The sequence below is a fragment of the Oncorhynchus keta genome, chromosome 14, assembly GCF_023373465.1.
Source record: "Oncorhynchus keta strain PuntledgeMale-10-30-2019 chromosome 14, Oket_V2, whole genome shotgun sequence".
In the NCBI taxonomy this organism is placed as follows: Eukaryota; Metazoa; Chordata; class Actinopteri; order Salmoniformes; family Salmonidae; genus Oncorhynchus; species Oncorhynchus keta.
In genome coordinates this window covers 55,835,984-55,860,983 of record NC_068434.1, presented here as the reverse complement: position 1 = coordinate 55,860,983, position 25,000 = coordinate 55,835,984, and the positions used below count along the sequence as shown (strand labels likewise).

At 44.6% G+C, this 25,000-nt stretch overlaps 2 protein-coding genes across 6 annotated transcripts in view; both read right to left on the bottom strand.

Moving 5' to 3' along the window:
- Nucleotides 1-25,000, bottom strand: part of LOC127907315 (uncharacterized) — a 340,804-nt gene that overhangs the window by 167,123 nt on the left and 148,681 nt on the right. The gene's annotated exons all lie outside the window — the stretch shown is intronic.
- brsk2b (BR serine/threonine kinase 2b) overlaps nucleotides 1-25,000 on the bottom strand; it is a 182,187-nt gene that overhangs the window by 63,733 nt on the left and 93,454 nt on the right. For all 5 annotated transcript variants that reach the window (XM_052461931.1, XM_052461933.1, XM_052461934.1 and 2 more), the window contains exon 3: nucleotides 7-92. In XM_052461931.1, the coding sequence (XP_052317891.1) occupies nucleotides 7-92 (86 nt within the window). The remainder of the gene's footprint in view (nucleotides 1-6; nucleotides 93-25,000) is intronic.

Here is a 25,000-nt window from a genome sequence, read left to right as displayed (position 1 = left end):
ACTCACAGATATTTCTTGTTTTCGTAGACGTCGTGCAACTTTAAAACGTGAGGGTGCTCTATGAGCTTCAGAATGGCTATCTCTCGCTCCACCTGCAGAAACAGAGAAAAAGGGGGAAAGAGGGGAAATGAAGAATATTATTGTGTGATTCAAAGTACTTATGGAAGACTTTAATGCCCCCCCCCCCCTCAAAAAAAAAAGAATTATAAAAAAATGCATAGCTCCTAGATGGAGCTGTGGATGTACTGTAAGTACTGACCATCCATGAGGTCTAACATAGAGCCCTCACTGGTGCCCACTCAAAAAAAAGCGGTTTCGGTGCTAGGGCCTAAATAATGAAGAGAAGAATGTGCAGACACAAAGAGAGAGCACAGAGGAACGGAAAGGAAGAGTGCATAGGAGGAACAGTGAGAAGCGGTGGGAATAAGAGACGGACTGGCAGTGCCAGAGGCCATGTCTAGCCTGGCAGCTTGGGTCCGTGCCAGGGCCTACGGGAACAGCGACATGCCTACCACTTGTTAAGGTCCTGCTCCTGCCACAGCGCAACCACACACCAGCTAATATAACTCATTAATCACACGCTGATATCACTCTATAGAAATACACCACGAGACAGCAGGTAGGGGGACATTTCAACTACTGTTTGTTACACTCTGGAATGTGGATGTGTGTGTGTACGCGCATGCGTGTGTGTGTCCCTAAACCATAACGGCACAGCATATAGAACCTCAGCACCTGATAATGTGGTAACATTTTCCAATGGACCTCGGGTTAAACGTGAGGTAGGTTTATTGATGTGTTAGAAAGGTACAGTACATATGTTCCTTGCATAGAACTACTGGGTTCTATTGGCCACACACCATATGACTCACAAATACTGTGTTGCGTGCACAGGTACTACATATATGTGTGTCATGTTCTTTCACAAACAGTACACCTACAGTTGAAGTCGGAATTTTACATACACTTAGGTTGGAGTCATTAAAACTCGTTTTTCAACCACTCCACAAATTTCTTGTTAACAAACTATAGGTTTGGCAAGTCAGTTAGGACATCTACTTTGTGCATGACACAAGTCATTTTTCCAACAATTGTTTACAGACAGATTATTTCACTTATAATTCACTGTATCACAATTCCAGTGGGTCAGAGATTTACATACACTAAGTTGACCATGCCTTTAAACAGCTTGGAAAATTCCAGAAAATGATGTCATGGCTTTAGAAGCTTCTGATAGGCTAATTGACATCATTTGAGTCAATTGGAGGTGTACCTGTGGATGTATTTCAAGGCCTACATTCAAACTCAGTGCCTCTTTGATTGACATCATGGGAAAATCAAAGGAAACCAGCCAAGACAGCAAAGGACCGCAAAGGACCTTGTGAAGATGCTGGTGGCAACCGGTACAAAAGTATCTATATCCACAGTAAAACAAATCCTATATCGACATAACCTGAAAGGCCAAGCAGACTGGTGCACTTCACAAAATATATGGGATTATGAGGAAGACAAATTATGTTGATATATTGAAGCAAAATCTCAAGACATCAGTCAGGTAGGTAAAGCTTGGTCGCAAATGGGTCTTCCAAATGGACAATGACCCCAAGCATACTTACAAAGTTGTGGAAAATGGCTTAAGGGCAACAAAGTCAAGGTATTGGAGTGGCCATCACAAAGCCCTGACCTCAATCCCATAGACAATTTGTGGGCAGAACTGAAAAAGCCTGTGCGAGTAAGGAGGCCTACAAACCTGACTCAGTTACACCAGCTCTGTCAGGAGGAATGGGCCAAAATGCACCCAACTTATTGTGGGAAGCTTGTGGAAGGCTACCCGAAATGTTTGACCCAAGTTAAACAATTTAAAGGCAAAGCTACCAAATACTAATTGAGTGTATGTAAACTTCTGACCCACTGGGAATGTGATGAAAGAAATAAAAGATTAAATAAATAATTTTCTCTACTATTATTCTGACATTCCACATTTCTAAAATAAAGTGGTGATCATAACTGTCCTAAGACAGGGAATTTATACTAGGATTAAATGTCAGGAATTGTGACATTCGTGACCAATAATACAAATTTCAACTGCATTTTTTTAGCCTCCTTACATCCAGACAAAACAGCTAGTTAGACCATACTGACATCATCACGAATGTCGTGTGGCACCCTTCATTTTGTGTGATACTGTCAAACTCAATAAAGCTTCATGATTCAAACAACTGTTACACTTCCTGCTTTGAGACATCACATTACAGGGGCAATGGCAGCTAAATGGGGAGTACACTTTATGCTTATAAGCATAGATCAACATTTGCTAACCATTAAATTAGGTAAACAGTACATGAGTTATATGAATATGTTAATATACTGCAGTAGCTTTAGTATGACCAAATCTACCTGCAAGATGCCTAGTGCAAACCTCAGGAGGATAGTGCACACACACACACACACACACACACACACACACACACACACACACACACACACACACACACCACCACCCCCTACCAAGAACACATCCAGTCCAGAGTGCTGAGTTGAGTTGCATTTACAGAATGCTAGCAGTATAAATGCCAGCTCTAGTGAAAACATGAGGGATGAAGCTGTGCAGCTGGCAACTGTTTCTCTCAATAAGTCTCACTCTAATTGCTTCAATAAAGGGTCTGGCTTGTTATCCAAAGACACAGGTACCATAAACCATAACTACAGAAAAGAAACACAATGTATTCAGAATTCCCTACACAGGTCAGCATTTACAGTACATTAGAGACTGCCTCTACATCTAGAGAATATTAAGCTGGGTTTGCTAAATTACTGGTATTTCATATTCATATTGCATCTCCGTTCCCTCTTCAAATGTCAATAAAAGAACACATGAAGTCATCAGTTTTGAATTGAATAAGCGTTATTCATCAGTAACCAGTGGAGTGGTATCAGTGGGAATATCCGCTCCAGCTGATCAAACTAATCCTGTGTTAATACTGTACTGAATGTCCTATTGACTGGGCTTCTCATTGGCTGATCGTTCCTGCGCTATTAGGCTAGGATGTTGCGACACGCAAAGTTTTTTTGGATATGTTAGCGTAGCAGAGGTGGTTCAGTGAACTGCACAATCGTGTGATTATAAACCTTGTCTGAGATCTGGAGAATTTATTCTACCTGCCAGAGTTGGGATTTAACTCAATGGGCTAAGAAAGTCTTAATGTATGGAGGCACTGGGTTCAACACCCAGTAGGTCATACTAGCCTAGCATCAGAACGTGTGAGAGTTGCTTGAGAGTTTGTGCAACATCTGGATACACAGAGAGGACTAAACATTACTGGCTATTACACCATGACATCTGGACCCAGTGAGCCAATTAGCTAGCGTGGAATCATGGTGTGCATGCATGATTCTAAAGTTGGGTTCTATGCAGATTTGGTGGCACACATACACACAGAGTAACACGCAACGTCTTGTAACGGCCCATGGGTGTCAACTGTCTTTGGTCAGCTGTGAGCTGCCGCAAGGTGCTGTGTCCCAATGTAGTCCTTAAGTGCTATTTCTCTTAAGTGCCCAATTGTCCTGAAGTCCTGAAATCCTCATGAGTGTGCCATTTTCTTCCACAATGTGCATGTTTATCAAATCTTATTGGTCACCTACACATGTTTAGCAGATGTTATTGCGGGTGTAGCGAAAAGCTTGTGCTTCTAGTTCCGACAGTGTAGCAACATCTAACATGTCATATCTAACAATTTCGCAACAAAATACCTAATACACACAAATCTAAGTAAAGGGATGTAATTAAGAATATATACATATGTATATGGACGAGCGCTGTAGGTTGCTCTTGCCTTGATATCTTGCAGTAGGTCTCTCCTGTATTCTGTTTACATACCTACTTTAACCCTCTTACTGCCAGCGAGCCATACCTCTACCCACATACCAACAGAGGGGCACTGACACACCCACAGGGAAAAGGAGGAAAGGGTAGAGAGGTGAGAGAAAGACAAGACGAGAGGCGAGGGAAGAGAGGTAGGAACTAGGAAAGTGAGGCACAGGGGACAGAAGCAACCGACAAAATCGTAATTCTATTCCCATCAAAGCCCCAAATCTTCAAAGGTTCTGTCACTGGGATCGGGCCTGGAGCCTTGGAGCAGGGGGAAATAAATAATGAAACCCTTTAATCTTTTTATTTATTTATTAACCTTTATTTATACCGGGGGAACAGTGGGTTAACTGCCTCGTTCAGGGGACGAACAACAGATTTTTACCTTGTCAGCTCAGGGATTCAATCCGACAACTTTTCAGTTACTGGCTCAACGCTCTAACCACTAGGCTACCTGTCACCCAGTGGCTGGCCTCACCAAGCCCTCTGTCACGCCAGCTTCCCCCTTTCTGCCTTCTCTCATAGACAGGGAATGAAGGAAGGAGTAAGAGAGAGATTCAGAGAGAGAGAGAGCGATAGATGGAGGGATGGAGAGAGAGGGGGACTGAGCGAGAGTTTCTTGGTTACATGCAACACTCAAAATGAAAAATGTTTCCTTTTCCATTTCCTCCTGTCCCTTTCTCTGTCTGTCTCGCTCTAACTTTTCTCTTATTTCACTTTCTCTCGTTCACACTCTCTGGCTCCTTCTCTGCAGCGTGCTGTGCTATCGAGGCCTTAACAACAGGGATTCTAATGCTAAGTGCTAGCAACGTTTGTATGTTTACAACTGGGATGCTAAAGTTAGGTGCTAGCGACATTTATCAATTTACAACAGCGGCGCTAACAGTGGGTGCTAGCGAAATTCACGGCAGGGATTTTAATGCTAGGTGCTAGCACCAGCGACAGGGATAGCGTACACCTGAAGCCACATAACCTCACACATTCACACACTCTAATGTCCTGTGGAAATCAATTTAAGAATGCATTTTCAAAACCATGAAGAAGTTCTCAAAAAATTGCAGCCATATATGCATAGAAAATATATTTTAGACACACATCTATATACAGCTGAAGTTGGAAGTTTACATACACAAGTCATTTTTCTAATTGTAATTGTTTACAGACTTCTATTTTTATATTTTCCTAAATCTTCTTTTCAGAGTTTTCTAATTGTAATTGTTTACAGACAGATTATTTCACTTATAATTCACTGTATCACAATTCCAGTGGGTCAGACGTTTACATACACTAAGTTGACTGTGCCTTTAAACAGCTTGGAAAATTCTAGAAAATTGTAATGGCTTTAGAAGCTTCTGATAGGCATAATTTGAGTCAATTAGAGGTGTACCTGTGGATGTATTTCAAGGCCGACCTTCAAACTCAGTGCCTCTTTGCTTGACATCAAGGGAAAATCAAAAGAAATCTGCCAAGACTGCAGAAAAAACTTTGTAGACCTCCACAAGTCTGGTTCATCCTTGGGAGCAATTTCAAAATGCCTGAAGGTACCACGTTCATCTGTACAAACAATAGTAAGCAAGTATAAACACCACTGGACCACGCAGCCGTCATACCGCTCAGGAAGGAGACACGTTCTGTCTCCTAGAGATGACCGTAATTTGGTGCGAAAAGTGCAAATCAATCCCGTATATAAACTTCCGACTTCAACTGTATATGCATGCAGCACCAGTATGCACACAGCACTCACACACGCCCACGCACGCACGCACACACACGCACGCACTCACACATACACACCACTAATAAAGTGCATATGATCAGTATAATGAGAGGTTATTCTTGGTTAGGGTTGCTAGATTGGATGATTGCATACTAGCCGATCTCCCAGTAAACAGGACTGATTATCCTATTTCCCCTGAGGGAAACCCAGCCTGCCAAACCCTCCACTTTTCCCACAGACAGACTCAAGGTCAACTGACTTACTACTTACTACCAATGACAAAAATTCCTCCTAATTGCAACTGTAATGGGTAGATTAACTTGGCTATCATTAGAGAAGGGCGGTTGCCAGATCCTAAGTGAAAATTCCAAAATCGATTTAAAAGGCTTGTATGGAACTATAGAGGACGATTTGGGGTTACAACATGAGAGAATGAGAGGCAGTTTAACCCACTGTTCCTAGGCTGTCATTGTAAATAAGAATTTGTTCTTAACTGACTTGCCTAGTTAAATAAAGGTTAAAAAAATAGAAATTGTCAAAATGATATGTGGAGTTGGTAAGGTTCTGATCACTCCTGTGATGTCAATTATGGAAAACAAGGGGAACGTGGATCCGAATGGAAGGACGGAATGGAGGAGTGTAGGGGAGGGAAGCATGGAGGTGCATCCCGTTCCTTTGCCGTCATATCTAATAAGCCCTCCCCTCCCCTCTTCTCCCCCCATCATCCACCCTGTCATCTCCTTGGATGAGTGACACACACTTCAGTGCCGGTAATTAAACCCATGTACAAGGTAAACAACCCCCCTACCCTATCATTGAGATGGAGAAATACAACGCAATGTATTATGCTCAATTATTCCACATATGGTGTGTTAATGTGTAGTAATAAAGTGTTGAGGAGTGGGGTGATGGGGGAGAGGCGGTCACACAACAGACCTTAGAGAAATTAGGTGAGACAACGTGTCAGGTCTACAGCTGCTCCTGTAGGCTGTGTGAGAGAGTGTGTGTGTTTAGTGTGTGTGTGTGTGTGTGTGTGTGTGTGTGTGTGTGTGTGTGTGTGTGTGTGTGTGTGTGTGTGTGTGTGTGTGTGCGTGCGTGCGCGCGCATCATACTTAAAGGTCTCTTTGAACTAAACCAGCCGTAGCATATTTCATACACCATGGTGCTTGTATAGTGCAACATCTGATGAAAATGATTGTGTATTTTCACTGTTCAGTACCAAGACTAACTCCCTCAAGAAGATGTATTGTGCTGTGAGAAGCTTCTACCATTCAAATCAAATCACATTTTATTGGTCACACACACATATTTAGCAGATGTTATTGCGGGTGTAGTGAAACGCTTGTGTTCCTAGTTCCAACAGTGCAGTAGTATCTAACAAGTCATAACAGTACACACAAATCTCAAATAAAAGAATGGTATTAAATAATATATAAATATTATGACGAGCTTCACCGGGGTCTGTTATTCCTGTCCTGTCAATTGTGTGTGTGTGTGTGGGGGGGGCTGAGTGCTCCAGCTCGAAATGGAAAAAATGGACAACAGCCATCAAGCATTATTATGTGAAGCTCCATGGATAGATTGGTGGAATTCCAAAATACCCTTACACTTTGGTTTCCTGGAGCTAGGGTATTGGATTTATTAGAAATCATGCCCACCATCAAGAAACAGATTCCTGCTCTGAAAACAGTTGTGTTGCATATCGAGGCTAATGACTCAATGAAATCTGTTTCTAATTTCTGAGAATGCTCAGAAATTAGCAGCACATATAATTGTATAACAATTCCATCTCCTCGCCGTTTTAGCCGTCTTTGGTCTCTGCATGTCCTTCGTCGACAATTTTGACTCCTTCTGGAATAGGCCAGGCTACTTTGTGGAAGACGGAATTCACCTGGGTGAAAATGGCTCCCGGCTGTTGTCATTAAACATTGGAAAAGTTATTGGTCAACTAAATCGATGTGAGGACAATATTAGCATGTAAGTCAATTCTTACCATCTCCTCTTTGGTCACTGTTAAAGTTTCACATGATGTATCTGAAAGTGGTGACATGCCTAATGGTGGTAACAGGAGAAATGTAATTGCTATTCCAACTTTCTTTTCTTTTCCTAATAGGTATAATCCAATATTTGAGTCTCCTGTTGTTCTGAAATCTCAAAGTAATCTAACTTGTGTTGAAACTCTGTGTGATTTTAATTACAGAAAAGATTTGACATTTTTACATCTTAACATTCGTAGTTTATTACCTAAAATTGATCATGTCAAGATCTGGTTCTCTCAGGTAGACCCTGATATTTTTATTTGATCTGACACCTGGTTAACCGATAAAACCTTGGACTCTGAGGTTGCTATGGATGGTTACAATGCGTTTAGGGCTGATATGAAAGGCAAAGGTGGTGGTGTTGCTTTTTACACAAATAATCGTATTTCTGTCTCTCTGTTAAAGTCTACCTCCAGTCCTTGAATTGTTGGCTTTACGTCTTCAGTTGGGTTCAAATTCAGAAATAACAGTTATAGGAATCTATCGTCAACCCTCCACCAAGAAGTGTGTACTAAACAAACTCAATGATTTAATTGCCATTTTTACTACCCCAGAGGTGTGTTTTGCAAGAGGTGTGTTTTCTGTGGTTCGTTGCAGAAGCTTGAATTGTTTACCATGTTCGTTTTCAAGACCTAGTGATTGTTGTTGTTTTCAAGTATACTGTGATCCTGCGGCTACCATTTCTCAGGAGAGTATTATGTTTATCCTGAACACTGATTCCTCGTCTGGTCTCTCCTCTGCAGCTGGATCCAACCTTACCACGTCACAGCAAGCTTCTGCCACAACATGGACACAGCAGAGATCACCCAGATCCGGAATATGGTAGCCTACCAAGGAGAACTGTTAGGACGGCAGCAAGAACAGCACTCCCAAATCTCCGGGACCCTTCGGGGCACTTGCTGAATCCCTCCAACCACAGCACACCCCCAACCAAGGAGGAACCAATACCCAGGTCTCAACGCCCAGTGCTACAGACATCATTGTGGTTCCTCCAGGGAACCTGCTCCCAACCCAAGATCCCAGCCCCCAAATGGTATGATGGCAACCAGGGAGGCTCCAAGGGGTTCCTCACACAGTGTTCTCTGGTGATCGAGCTACAGTCCACCTCGTTCCACACTGATCAGGCCATGATCGACTACATCATCTCTCTACTGTTGGGCAAGGCCCTGGCATGGGAAGAGCAGCCACCATCTTGCAGATCCATAGTAGCATTCCCTGCCGAGCTGCGAGGAGTGTTTGACCAACCACTCAACGGACGAGAAGCAGCCAGCCGACTGTTCAACCTCCACCAAGGGGTCAGACCAGTTGCTGACTTCGCCATTGGGGGTGGGGGGTCACACTCGTCGCACACGTCTGAGCCCACAGGAGCATGGCTGCTGTCTCTACAGCGGAGGTTTCAGTCATGTCCGTGCTACCTGACCAGAGCTGACGGGAAACGCCAGGGCTCGCCAGGACAGGGGGAGACCCTGACGAGCTGAGCAGTTACCTCCCAGCTACCCAGTCACTGTCTGTTACTACCCGCAACCCTCCAAGCCTTCAAACCTTTGTGGACTGCAGGGCCGCGGATAATTTCATTGATCAATACTGCAGATTCATGCCCTCGATGGATGCCCCATTGGCTCCGGTCAGGTGGAATATCAGACCAAGCCCATTCTACTGCAGGTTGGGATGAACCACTCTGAGACTCTTAGTTTTCTGTAGATAACTGCTCCCGAGAACCCCCTTTTCCTAGGGTAACCCAGGCTAGAGCTACATAACCCACTAGTTTCCTGGTCCACGGGACACCTACTAGACCGGGGTAAGGACTGCCAAACTAAAAATCGAAGACCCCCACCAAGAGCCTCACCATGTCCTCCTGCATCCCTTGAAGACCAAGACTTTTCCACTCTCCCTCCCGAATACTTTGACCTCCGGGAGGCCTTTAGTAAGAGGCAGACCGCCACCCTTCCCCCTCATTGTCCTTACAACTGTGCCATAGAACTCCTACCCGGAATCACACCTCCCCGGCGTCGTCTGTACTCCCTCTCGACCCCTGAAGAAGTAGTCATGGACAATTACATCCGGGAGTCGCTGGAGGCAGGTTTCATTCGCCCCTCTACATCCCCTGCTAGTGCACGCTTCTTCTTATTGGGTAGAAAGTATGGGGGCCTGCGTCCCTGCATACAATCTTGTGAGAAACAGGGAGGGAGATGAATGGAAGACTGCCTTTAACACCCCTAGTGGCCACTATAAGTATTTGGTCATGCCCTTCGGATTATCGAACTCAGTCTTTCAAGCATTGGTCAATGTCATTCTGAGGGATATGTTGAATCGGTTAGTTTTTGTTTACCTCGACGACATCTTGATCTTCTCCAAGACCCTTCCGGGAACACCTACTGCAGTCCACCAAGTCCTGAGATGCCTCATGCAGAGTCAACTATATGTCAAGATAGAGAAGTGTGAGTTCCACGTATCCCAGGTTTCCTTCCTGGGTCACATTATCTCTACAGCAGGCATCCAAATGGACCCCATAAAGATTGAGGCGGAGCTCAAGGGACATTTCATCTCTGGACCATCCTCGTTCATCCTGATCCGGAGCAGGGACGGTCCCTTCACAGGGGAACAAGGAGGACAAGAAACTGGACCCATGCTCCTTTCTCTCCAAGCATTTCTTGCCAGCAGAATACAACTATGATGTAGGCAACCGGGAGCACTTGGCAGTTAAGTGTGCTCTTGAGGGGTGGAGACACTAGTTGGAGGGGGCACCTCATACTTTCATGATATGGACGAAACCATAAGAACTTGGTCTCCATTCAAGAAGCCAAGAGGTTGAATGCTCACCAGGCGGGCTCTGTTTTTTAACAGGTTCGATTTCACACTAGCCTATTGCCCGGGATCCAAGAATCAGAAGGCAGAAGCTCTGTCCCGCCAACACAATGTCTCTAACGAGGAGAGGGACACCGACCCAATCATCCCCAGCTCACACCTTTTGGCCCCTGTGATATGGAGTATTGAGACCATGGTCTGACAAATCCAGACCCGAGGACTGGTCAGCCCGGTCCCGAGTACTACAATGGGGACAATCCTCTAAATGAACTGAGCATCCAGGACACTGGAGTTCCTGAGGCATCGCTGAGTCTCTCCTCTGAGTTCCACCATCAGTGGAATGGGCAAACTGAGCAGGCCAACCAGGAGCTGGAGAAGTTCCTCCGTTGCTTCGTTTCCACTCAGGCCAGCAACTGGAGCAAGATCCTTGTCTGGGCAGAGTATGCTCATAACACACTGCCAAACTCATCCACTGAACTGCCTCCGTTTGAGTGTCAGTTTAGGTTTGCCCCCCCCCCCACCCCCGTTTCCTGAACAAGTGGCTGAAGTGGGGGTGCCATCAGCCAAGGCGTTCATTCGATGATGTCAGAGTCCTTCTTGCTCCGTTCCTCTGGCAAACAGTTGGTTTAAAAATACTTTTCCCGACGAAACTCTAACACGTTCTAAAGCGAACACTAGAACAATATTTCTAACATAGAAAGTGAGGAATGGTCAGAGATGGGACGTTTCACCTCTGGACCCATCAGTTCCCAATTCTCATTAACCCCCACCAGTTGCCTGCTAATGTCATATTGTGTGTTATTTTGTGATATCATTAGAAATGTTGTACAGGAAAAACAGTAACTTGAAAAGTATACCCACTACATGTACAATGTTTCCATCCCAAAATTCTGAAAGTGTTTTTGTTAAGAGAGGGGTGTGATTTTAGAAACTATAAGAGGAAATTGTTTCTATAAGTAGTAGTCACCACTCCCTTGAGTCAGATCAGAGAGCGTGTCAGCCTGACGGAACCGCCCCTTTTGAACTAACTGTATAAAATGATGGGTTAAGAATTAACATATTAGACCAGAGAGACGTAGAGCTGCAGCTCACTTTTAAAGTGATTCGATATATAACAGTCATCAGATTAATGAAAGTAAGTTCCTTTAGATTCTAGCCCTATTACTGACAAAATTGATATCATTAATGCATTTAATCACCATTTTATCTCTGCAGGCTATATATTTGAATGTATTTCAACGCCAGCTCTTGAAAAGCGTAGTTTGGATGTCGATGGTGGAAATCTATTGAATGATACTGAAAATGCTGGTCAGGAGATTTCTTTTTGGAATTTCAATGACAAAGTTGTCCTGGATGCTTTGCTAACATTAGACAAAAAATAATCCACAGGGGGTGATCATTTGGAGCCTGGTTTGCAACTCCTTTTATTGCTGGCTCAATCTTTGATTTAACATTGTTACCAGGAATTATTCCTAAAGCATGGAAATCTGCATATGTGCTGCCACTCCATAAGGGTGGGGATACAAATGATCTTGACAACTATCGCCCCATTTCAAGACTACGTTGTTTAGCTAAGATTCTTGAATCGTTTGTTCCTTTTTATCTGATAATTGAATTTTTCATATAAACCAATCAGGGTTTACGCCCGGGCATAGTACTACAACAGCAACCACTCTCGTTGTTAATTATTTTGTCAATGCCTTGGATGCTAAAAAGAGCTGTGCTGCCTTTTTTATTGATCTGTCAAAGGTGTTCAACATCGTTGATCATTCTGTTGTGCTGAACAAGTTATCAAGAATAGACCTGGGATACACCGCCTGTTTATGTCTAAGTGACAGAACTCAGGCCATCTTGACAGATGTGGTCAAATCTGAGTTTCTTGAGATTAAAGAAAGTGTTCCTCGGGGGGTTCGATTTTGGGTCCATTATTGTTAATCTTGTACATTAATGACACTACTTGTAACATTCATCTCTATGCAGCAGATGACACAGTTTTGTATTCCTGCTTCACCTCAGTGTAGCAGGCCATTCCTGAACTTCAGCATGACTTTGATTCAATTCAGGAATCACTTAAAGATCTTAAATTAGTGTTAAATACAAGTAAAACCAAGCTCATGTTGTTCTCTAGGTTTACGAAATGTTGACCCTGAGGATCTGCATATTTGCACCACAAATACACATATGAGATGAGTAAAGCAGTATGTAAACATTATTCAAGTTACTATCATTCCATTATTAAAGTGACCAGTGATTCCATGTCTATGTATATAGGGCAGCAGCCTGTAAAGTGCAGGGTTGGGTAACCGGGTGGTAGCCGGCTAGTGATGGCTATTTAACAGTCTAATGTCCGTGAGATACAGTGGCTTGCGAAAGTGTTCACCCCCTTGGCATTTCTATTTTGTTGCCTTTACAACCCCCCCAAACTCCTTCAGGCTTATCTTTGGTCTCTTTGTTGACTCTTTGATTAATGCCCTCCATGCCTGGTCCGTGAGTTTTGGTGAGTGGCCCTCTCTTGGCAGGCTTGTTGTGGTGCCATATTCTTTCCATTTTTTAATAATGGATTTAATGTTGCTCCGTGGGATGTTCAATGTTTCGAATATTTTTTTAATAACTCAACTATGATCTGTACTTCTCCACAACTTTGTGCCTGACCTATTTGGAGAGCTCCTTGGTCTTCATGGTGCTGCTTGCTTGGTGGTGCCCCTTGCTTAGTGGTGTTGCAGACTCTGGGGTCTTTCAGAACAGGTGTATATATAGTGAGATCATGTGACATTTAAATAAAGTCCACCTGTGTGGAATCTAACTAATTGTGTGAATTCTGAAGGTAATTGGCTGCACCAGATCTTATTTAGGGGCTTCATAGCAAAGGGGGTGAATACATATGTACACACCACTTTTCATTTATTTTTCATTTCACTTCACCAATATGGACTATTTTGTGAAAAACCATTACATGAAATCCAAATAAAAATCCATTTAAATGACAGGTTGTAATACAACAAAATAGGAAAAACACCAAGGGGGATGAATACTTTTGCAAGAAACTGTAGAAGCTGTTATTTAGTCTCTTGGTCCCAGCTTTGATGCACCTGTACTGACCTCGCCTTCTGGATGATAGTGGTGTGAACAGGCCATTGCTCGGGTGGATGATGTCCTTGATAATCTTTTTGACCTTCCTGCGACATTGGGTGCTGTAGATGTCCTGGAGGACAGGCAGTGTGCCCCCAGTGATACATTGGCCTGACCCACCCTCTGGAGAGCCCCGCGGTTGCGGCCTGACTATAAACACTCCAGCATGCTCTAAGGACAGAGCTAGGGATGCCGTCTGGGCCAACCAGCCTTGCGAGGGTTAACACTCATAAATGTCTTACTCACGTCGGACACAGAAAATGAGAGCCCACAGTCCTTGGGAGCGGGCCACACCGTTGGCACTGTGTTATCCTCAAAGCGGGCTAAGAAGGTGGTTAGCTTGTCCGGGAGCAAGACGTCGGTGTCCGCAACCTGGCTGGTTTTCCTTTTGTAATCCTTGATTGTCTGTAGACCCTGCCACATACGTCTCGTATCTGATTACGACTCTACTTTGTCTCTGTACTAACGTTTTGCCTGTTTGATTGCCTTACAGAGGGAATAACTACACTGGTGTGTTCAACCATATTCCCAGTCAACTTGCCATGGTTAAATGCGGTGTTTTTCTCTTTTGGTTTTGTGTGAATGCTGCCATCTATCCACGGTTTCTGGTTTGAGTAGGTTTTACTAGCCACAGTGGGAACAACATCCCCTATACACTTCCTGATGAACTCATTCATCATGTCCTTGTATACGTCAATGTTATTCTCAGAGGCTACCCGGAACATATCCCAGTCCGCGTGATCAAAACAATCTTGAAGCATGGATTACGATTGGTCAGACCGGAGTTGAATTGATCTTACCACGGGTACTTTCTGTTTGAGTTTCTGCCTATAGGAAGAGAGGAGCAAAATGGAGTCATGATCAGATTTACTGAAGGGTGGGAGGAGGAGGACTGTGTAAGCATCCTGGAAGGGGGAGAAGCAGTGGTCAGTGTTTTTCCAGAGTGAGTACTACAGTATGTCAATGTGTTGATAGAACTTTGGTAATGTTTTCCTCAAATTTGCTTTGTTAAAATCCCCAGGTAAAATAAATGCAGACACAGAATATGTGGTTCACGAAACATACACCACCGCCTTTCTTCTTCCCGGAGAGATCTTTATTCCTGTCTGCACGATGTACTGAGAACCCAGCTGGCTGTATGGACGGGGACAGTATATCCCGAGAGAGCCATGATTCTGTGAAACAAAGTATGTTACAGTCCCTGATGACTCTCTGGAAGGAGATCCTCTCCCTGAGCTCATCTACTTTATTGTCCAGAGACTGAACATTAGCGAGTTATATACTATATACTATACTATGTACTAGAAGTCCACTCCGAATACCTCTTCTCCACCAGCTGCGTCTTGGAGCAGCCTCTTGGATACGTTCAATTGACCTGGAGGGTACGAACAAAGAATCCAATTCGGGAAAGTTGTATTCCTGGTCGTAATGCTGGTGAGATACCGCATATCTAAAAGTTATTTCTGGCTGTATGTAATAACACAAAAAACGTTCTGGGATAACGTAAGAAATAACATTAAAAAAACGAATTACTGCCAAGTTGCTTAGGAGCTAGAAGCAGAACCTCCATGTCTGTCTGCGCCATCACTCCATTATAATCAGTTGTTATAAAACAATGTGCTACTCAGGCTAATAAAATGTGATTGATGGACTATTGTAGGCTTTGTCCCAGTCCCAGCATCTCAGGCTCTGATTGGTTGAGACGGCTTGTGGTTTCCAGAGGGAATTGCGGGTAGTGTAGTTGGTTGAAGATGAATGTAGTTCATGATTGGGATAATCAGTGCTAACGAGACAGGGTACGTCAAAAGCGCAAGTGGCATCCCCCGGTGAGGAATATGAGTGTGTGTGTCATGCGTCATACCCATTTCTTTAGAGTAGCTGGAGGAGTGCAGATGTTCTCTCTTCCCCTCTCGCTGCATCCTTCCCTCTTTCTTTCCCTAGTCCCTAGTCCCTCTATCCTTTGTCTCTCTCGTTCCACTCCCTCTAGCGCTATCATTAGCCGAACAGACTGTGTTAGTACTCAGTGAAAACAGAATCATATATGAATCAGAGACAGCATGAGAGTAAAAAAAATATCTAAGAGTTTAGATGATCTAATTCCACAACAATGCTTAAACCCCATCAGGAGACCTCTTTCGAGGTCTGGAAAAAATGAATAATAAATGTGGATTTTGGGGTGTAGTTACCCTTTTAATGTAGGTGGCACTAGCAAGAGACCGTTGGTTAGCAATGTTTCTGTAGCGCTCATGTAAGTGCAGAGTTTGCAAAACAAATGCCCACTGGATTGATGCAACTCATCATGATATCATTCTGCCAGGTAGCCATAGGCTACTTGATCCTATTCACTGATCCTATTCAAATCCCTGGTAATAATGTGTAAGTAAAAGCAGTACTGTTTCTACAGTCAAATCAAATCAAAATGTATTAGTCACCTGCGCCTTACAGTGAAATGCTTACTTACAAGCCCCTAACCGACAGTGCAGTTTTAAAAAATACTGATAAGAATAAGAGATAAAACTAACAGGTAATTAAAGAGCTTCAGTAAAAAATGACAATATATACAAGGGGGTGCCGGTACAGAATCAATGTGTGGGGGCACCGGTTAGTTGAGGTAGTATGTACACGTAGGTAGAGTTAATTAAAGTGACTATGCATAGATGACAACAGAGATTGGCAGTGGTGTGGAGAGGGGGGGGGGGCAATGTAAATAGTCTGGGTAGCCATTTTATTAGATGTTCATGAGTCTTATGGCTTGGGGGTAAAAGCTGTTTAGAAGCCTCTTGGACCTATACTTGGTGCTAAGGTATCGCTTGCCGTGTGTTAGCAGAGAGAACAGTCTATGACTAGGGTGGCTGGAGTCTTTGACAATTTTCAGGGCCTTCATCTGACACCGCCTGGTGTAGATGTCCTGGATGGCAGGAAGCTTGGCCCCAGTGATGTACTGGGCTGTTCGCACTACCCTCTGTAGTGCCTTGAGGTCGGAGAACGAGCAGTTGCCATACCAGGCAGTGATGCAACCAGTCAGGATGCTCTCGATGGTGCAGCTGTAGAACCTTTTGAGGATCTGATGACCCATGCCAAATCTTGTCAGTCTCCTGAGGTTTTGTTGTGCCCACTTCATGACTGTCATGGTGTGCTTTGACCATGTTAGTTTGTTAGTAATGTGGACACCAAGGAACTTCATGCTCTCAACCTGCTCCACTGCAGCCCCGTTGATGAGAACGGGGGCGTGCTCGGTCCTCTTTTTCCTGTACTCCACAATCATCTCCTTTGTCCTGATCACGCTGAGGGAGAGGTTGTTGTCCTAGCACCACATAGCCAGGTCTCTGACCTCCTCCCTATAGGCAGTCTCGTTGTCGGTGATCAGGCAGGTTACCTTAGTGTTCTTGGGCACGGGCACAGGCACTATGGTGCTTCACGGAGTCGGTACAAACATGTTGGTATTACAGACTCAGACGGAGAGATGTTGAAAATGTCAGTGAAGACACTTGCTAGTTGGTCAGTGCATGCTCGCAGTACGTGTCCTGGTAATCTGTCTGGCCCTGCGGCCTTGTGAATTGACCTGTCTAAAGGTCTTACTCACATCGGTTGTGGAGAGCGTGGTCACACTGTCTTCCGGTACATCTGGTGCTCTCATGCATGTTTCAGTGTTATTTGCCTTGAAGCCAGCATAGAAGAGGTCAGCTCGTCCGGTAGGCTTGTGTCACTGGGCATCTCTCGGCTGTGCTTCCCTTTGTAGTGTAAAGGTTCTGCCGAGTGTCAGAGCCGGTGTAGTACGAATCGATCTTATTCCTGTATTGATGTTTTGCCTGTTTGATGGTTCATCGGAGGGCATTGTAGGATTTATTATAAGCTTCCAGGTTAGAGTCCCGCCCCTTGAAAGTGGCAGCTCTAGCCTTTAGCTCAGTGCGGCTGCTGCCTGTAATCCATGGCTTCTGGTTGGGGTATGTACGTACGGTCACTGTGGGGACGAAGTCATCGATGCACTTATTGATGAAGCCAATATGTGGTGTACTCCTCAATGCTGCCATATTCCAGTCTGTGCTAGCAAAACAGTCCTGTAGCTTAGCATCTGCTTCATCTGACCACATTTTTATTGATCTAGTCACTGGTGCTTCCTGCTTTAATTTTTGCTTGTAAGCAGGAATCAGGAGGATGGAATTATGGGCAGAATAGCCAAATGGGGGAGAGGGGGGCGAGGGGGAGCTTTGTATGCATCTCTGTGTGTGGAGTATAGGTGGTCCAGAGTTATTTTCCCTCCGGTTGCACATTTAACATGCTGATAGAAATTTGGTAAAGCTGATTTAAGTTTCCCTGCATTAAAGTCTCCGGCTACTAGGAGCACCGCCTCTGGGTGAGCGTTTTCTTGTTTTCTTATGGCAGAATACAGCTAATTCAATGCTATCTTAGTGCCAGCCTCTGACTGTGGTGGTATGTAAACATCTACAAAGAATACAGATGAAAACTCTCTCGTTAGGCAGTGTGGTCTACAGCTTATCATGAGAAACTCTACCTCAGGTGAACAATAACTCGAGACTTCCTTAGATATCATGCACCAGCTGTTGCTTACAAAAAATACATAGACCGCCGCCCCTTATCTTACCAGGCGTCGCTGTTCTATCCTGCCGGTACATCGTTTAACTTCTTGGTGACGGGGCAGTATTTTCACGTCCGGATGAAATGCATACCAAAATTCAACTGCCTGTTACTCATCCCCAGAAGATAAGATATGCATAGTGTTAGTAGATTAGGATAGAAAACACTCTGAAGTTTCTAAAACTGTTTGAACCATGTCTGTGAGTATAACATAACTTATTTAGCAGGCGAAACCCTGAGGACAAACCTATCAGAATTCTCAAATCACTCTCTTTTCAATGTGTTTTCATTGGGACTCCAGATTTCCAAGGGACCTTCTTGCAGTTCCTATCGCTTCCACTGGATGTTAACAGTCTTTAGAAATTGGTTGAGGTTATTCCTTTGTGTAATGAAGAAGTACGGCCATCTTGAACGAGGGTCACTGGGGTCAACGAAGTGTACGAGGGTCAACGAAGTGTACTGTTAGATAGAGGCGGGTGACCAGAAAGCTAGCTACAGTTTGTTTTCCTCCTGTATCCTCCTGTATTGTATCATCCCGTCTTCAATTTTATCGATTATTTACGTTAAAAAATACCTAAAGTTGTATTACAAAAGTAGTTTAAAATGTTTTGGCAAAGTTTACAGGAAACATTTGAGATATTTTGTAGTCACATTGCGCAAGTTGGAACCAGTGTTTTTCTGGATGAAACGAGCCAAATAAATTGACATTTTGGATATATATCGACGGATTTAATCGAAAAGGACCATTTGTGATGTTTATGGGACATATTGGAGTGGCAATAAAAGAAGCTCGTCAAAGGTAAGGCATGAATTATATTTTTATTTCTGCGTTTTGTGTTGCGCCTGCAGGGTTGAAATATGCTTCTCTCTCTTTATTTACGGAGGTGCTATCTTCAGATAATAGCATCTATGCTTTTGCCGAAATCTGACATGTTGGCTGGATTCACAACCCGTGTGGCTTTAATTTGCTATCTTGCATGTGTGATTTAATGAACGTTTGATTTTTATAGTAATTTTTTGAATTTGGCGCTCTGCATTTTCCCAGCCAGCTGTATGTTGATGTTGTCGTCATTCAGCCACAACTCCGTGAAGTATAAGATGTTACAGTTTTTAATGTCCCTGTTGGTTCTTTAATCTTAAGCGTAACTTGTCGATTTTATTGTCCAAAGATTGCACATTTGCTAGTAGAATTGAGGGAAGTGGGGGTTTATTCGATCGCCTTTGACTTCTCAGCAGGCTGCCCGCTCTCCGGCCTCTCTTTCTCCGCCTCCTCTTCACGCAGATCACGGGGCTCGAGGCCTGTTCCCGAGGAAACCTTATATTCTCCGCCTTGGGCTCGTCAGAGTTGTGAAAGAAGAAAAAGGATTCTGCTAGTCCGTGGTGAGAAATCGCTGTCCTAATGTCTAGAAGTTATTTTCAGGTCAAAAGAGATGGTAGCGGCAACATTATGTACAAAATGAGTAAAAAAATAAATTACAAACAACGCAGATAAACAAACAAAAAAACACAATCGGTTAGGGGCACATAAAACGTCTGCCTTCTGCATCCGGCGCCATTTTAGGGTCCCTCAATTACCACCAATGGTCTCACTTATCTCTGGGATTTAGCTACTGTCTATGCATTAACTCTGAGGGATTAACACAGGTTCATTATCACCAACACAAAGTCATTAAGAAAAAAATCCATATGCAAAACTAGACACAGATATGCAAAACCATACACAATGCACTCTCATACACATTACAGGGATACATACAAATGGATGCATGCATAATGGTATGCACAAGGCAGTTCTACACAAAAATATGTGGAGCCTCACTCTCCCTTTCTCTTAGTGTTTCTGTCTCTCTCTCTCACACTCACACATGCACACGCATGCACACACACACACACACGAACACACACACACTGCAATCAGTGTCTCACATGTGTTAATAGATCAGTAATGCTTAGGCTCTTCCTCTCTCCCACTAGCAGTGTTCTGAGCACTGGGATCAATGGGAAAGTCTTCCACGGGAAGTCTGTAATCTCCCTAACACATCCCCCCAACTCCTTCTGCACACACACACACACGCACAAACACACACACACGCACACACACACACACACGCACACACACACACACACAACAACCGAGGGCACTGTATGGAGAGGTCTTCGTCAACTGATGGTGCTGTCATACTGAACCCCTGAGCGAGCTCAGCTCACCCATCCATTCACCATCTCCACAGAGGGACCTGGTCCTGAACAGCTGTGCGTCTGCTGCAGTATCATTCCTCAGTGTGTGTGTGTGTGTTTGCTTGCCTTCATCTTGTCTCAAGAGGACCACAATGGAAATACAGTAAGTCCCAGATTTTATTGTGTGTTATTCTCAATGATTTTACCTCATGTGCATGTACGGCTTTTTCAAGTGTTGTGTGTGCGCTTGTTTTTTAAAATAATCGAATGAATAAACGAAACTAAAACTAAACTTTGTGTTTGTGTGTCTGCGTGTGTATTGGTATGTGGTCAGAGGATATACAGAAAGCCCTGTAATAAAACTAGTGAGGATCTCTAGAGATTGAAGATACACTGAGAACCAGCGGTGTCCATTAGAGGACGCTAAGGACGACTAACGATGTGGGATGTATGATGCGTGTGGGCTGCGAGACAAGACGGATGACAGCCTCCCTCCTGAATTACAGAATGACTGAGATGTGGCGTCAATGGATGTGTCCTTTTAAAGAAGTCGTCTACAGTGCCATAGACGGTGACTAAGGTCACACGTTGAAGAGTGTGTGTGGGTTCAAGGTGAGTCGATAACACCTTCGCAGATCCTCAACGCCACACACGTCAGTGAATCAAACAAGCTGCTCCTCGGTCAACGCGGTGTTGAATGACCAGATAATCCTAAAGGCTATCCTACGGTAGAGGAGGTCACACACACACACCCTCTCTCTCTCTCTCTCTCTCTCTCTCTCTCTCGCTCACACAAAGATGTCCAAGGAAGGCCAAACTGACTGACATTCATCTCTCTGCAAGTCACTCAGGGGCAAACACACAAACACAAGCACACACACACACGTACACACACCCATCCAATAATCACACCATCCGGCCTCTCCTGACCAATCAATGGCCGAGCTCTGCGTGGGCTGAGCATTCTTAATGAATTATAAGGATTGACTGGGGAGCCGCTCGTTCGCAGCTCCTCCGAATCCCACGTTAATTGAAATGCAATACGGAGCTCAGGGCCACGGAGAGGGACGTCAATTGGAACATCCTCACAGAAATCAAACCACCATCTGTTGCTGTGATAACGAGGGCTGTGTCCGAAAACGTTACGAACGGTCAAATCCTTACTTCCTCAGGTCTTGTTTCCTCAATTTGTCTCAAAGCACACTGGAGGAGAGGATCCAAGGACCCTCCCCTGGACCTCCTTCTCAAATTAACTTTGAGAGGACAGCCTATTGTGAGCCTGAATGAGTCTGGAGCTGAGGACTGCAACCAGAGTTGTGCTGTGTTGGCGTAATGTGACTCGGCTGGAGGATGTTCTGCGTACACATTGGGAATACTGGGTATTTGATGCAGTCACTCAACACTCATTCAGATCGACGACCACCACATTATAATTGTCACTACATATTGTCATGTTAAACAATCACTGAGAGTATAGGAGAGGAGAAATTTGATTTGAGGATCGGATTGAATTGAGTCCCTTATTGAAAGCTTTAGATTGTTGATTAGTAACAACGGTTTGACTCGTATGTTTCCATCTAGTTTCCAATCTAAGTGTATCTATGCAAATACTGTATATAAAATAAAAAAGACTCATAGAGTTAGTCTGCACTGTGTATCTCCAAGGTCTCCTCGTGGTATGTAAATGATAACTAGCCAGGGCTGGGGAGAGAGCATATGAAGGCCATTAATTCTCATATGAGAGTTCTGGAGGTGACGGGCTGAGAAATAGCTAGCTGAGCGTCTCCCCTGTTCCCAGCTGCAATGATGATGACTACATTACACAGAATACATTATAGCATAATCATACATAGAGAGAGAGAGAGAAAAAGAGAAAAAAAATAGGGAGGGGTTCTGAGAGAAAGATTGGGAGAGAGCACGAGAGAGAGAGAGAGGGAGGGAGGGAGCACGAGAGAGAGAGGGAGGGGGGGGGGGGAGGGAGGGGGAGGGAGGGAGGTAGCACGAGGGAGGGAGGGAGGGAGGGAGGGAGGGAGGGAGGGAGGGAGGGAGGGAGGGAGGGAGGGAGGGAGGGAGGGAGGAGGGAGGGAGGGAGGGAGGGAGGGAGGGAGGGAGGGAGGGAGGGAGGGAGGGAGGGAGGGAGGGAGGGAGGGAGGGGGAGGGAGGGAGGGAGGGAGGGAGAGGGAGGGGGGAGGGAGGGAGGGAGAGAGAAGGGGAGAGAGAGAGAGAGGGGAGGCACGAGAGAGAGAGGGAGGGAGAGAGAGAGAGAGAGAGGGAGAGAGGGAGGGGGAGAGAGAGAGAGAGAGAGAGAGAGAGAGTGAGGAGAGAGAGAGAGAGAGAGAGAGAGAGAGAGAGAGAGAGAGAGAGAGAGAGAGAGAGAGAGGGAAGAGAGAGAGAGAGAGAGAGAGAGAGAGAGGAAGAGAGAGAGAGAGAGAGAGAGAGAGAGAGAGAGAGAGAGAGAGAGAGAGAGTGGAGAGAGAGAGAAATCCAAAGGAATAGAGACATTGTAAATGCCATAAGACATTTGAAATGACTCCAGCACTTTGAATTTTTATGTTTACTGTAAATGTTTCATTGTTTATTTCACTTTTGTTTATTATCTATTTCACTTATATTGGCCATGTAAACACGTTTCCCATGCCAATAAAGCCTTTCAAATTTACTTTAATTGAGGAAGAGAGAGAGAGAGAGAGAGAGAGAGAGAGAGAGAGAGAGAGAGAGAGAGAGAGAGAGAGAGAGAGAGAGAGAGAGAGAGAGAGAGAGAAAGAAAGAAAGAGAAAGAGAGAAGGGGAAATGATGGTGCTGTCATGGCGATGTCAGGGAAAGCAGATTAAGGTCAGCTGTGATTCATCAAGAAAGGGCAGATGCTCTCTTCTGTGGAGGATTGCAATCTGTATTCTTTAATTTTATCCCCCCTTTTCTCTTTAGCCTCCTCACCCGGTACCACCCCCTCCACCAGCTCCATCTCTCTCGCTCTCAAGGGCTCAGACATAGATACGCACCAGCATGCTCGCACACATGTATGCACACACGCACAAACACGATATAGACCCACTAAGCTGTAAATGCATATAAACAGTCACATACATAAGCACACACACACACACACAAACAAACAAAAAATTACTCAGTAGTATGGACACCATTAACAAAGTCAGCCACTCGTTGAGAGCAGAGATGAAATTATTCTAGTCAAGCAAGAGACTTTAAGACCAAGATCAAGAAAACCTCTACAGTGGCTTCTATTAAACTCAGCAAAAAAACAAACAAACTTCCTCTCACTGTCAACTGCGTTTATTTTCAGCAAATTTAACATGTGTAAATATTTGCATGTACATAACAAGATTCCACAACTGATACGTAAACTGAACAAGTTCCACAGACATGTGACTAACAGAAATGGAATAATGTGTCCCTGAACAAAGGGGGGTCAAATTCAAAAGTAACAGTCAGTATCTGGTGTGGCCATCGGCTGCATTAAGTACTGCAGTGCATCTCCTCCTCATGGACTGCACCAGATTTGCCAGTTCAGATGTTATCCCACTTTTCCACCAAGGCACCTGCAAGTTCTGGGGGGAATGGCCCTAGCCAAGGCCCGCACCAAGGCACCTGCAAATATCTGGGGGGAATATCCCTAGCCCTCACCCTCCGATCCAACAGGTCCCAGACGTGCTCAATGGGATTGAGATCGGGGCTCTTCGCTGGCCATGGCAGAACACTGACATTCCTGTCTTGCAGGAAATCACGCACAGAACGAGCAGTATGGCTGGTGACATTGTCATGCTGGAGGGTCATGTCAGGATGAGTCTGCAGGAAGGGTACCACATGAGGGAGGAGGATGTCTTCCCTGTAACGCACAGCATTGAGATTGCCTGCAATGACACACCGACCCAGACCATGACGGACCCTCCACCTCCAAATTGATCGCGCTCCAGAGTACAGGCCTCGGTGTAACGATCATTCCTTCGACGATAAACGCAAATCCGACCATCACCCATGGTGAGACAAAACCACGACTCGTCAGTGAAGAGCACCTTTTGCCAGTCCTGTCTGGGCCAGTAGTGGTGGGTTTGTGCCCAAAGGCGACATTGTTGGCGGTGATGTCTGGTGAGGACCTGCCTTACAACAGGCTACAAGCCCTCAGTCCAGCCTCTCTCAGCCTATTGTAGACAGTCTGAGCACTGATGGAGGGATTGTCCGTTCCTGGTGTAACTTGGGCAGTTGTTGTTGCCATTCTGTACCTGTCCCGCAGGTGTGATTTTCGAATGTACCAATCCTGTGCAGGTGTTGTTACATGTGGTCTGCCACTGCGAGGACGATCAGCTGTCTGTCCTGTCCCCCTGTAGCTTTGTCTTAGGCGTCTCAGAGTACGGACATTGCAATTTATTGCCTTGGCCACATCCTCAGTCCTCAATCCTACTTGCAGCATGGGATGTTTACGCAGATAAGCAGGGACCCTGTGCATCTTTCTATTGGTGTTTTTCAGAGTCAGTAGAAAGTTCTCTTTCGTGTCCTAAGTTTTCATAACTGTGTACCTTAATTGACTACCGTCTGTAAACTGTTAGTGTCTTAATGACCGTTCCACAGGTGCATGTTCATTAATTGTTTGTGGTTCATTGAACAAGCATGGGAAACAGTGTTTAAACCCTTTACAATGAAGGTCTGTGAAGT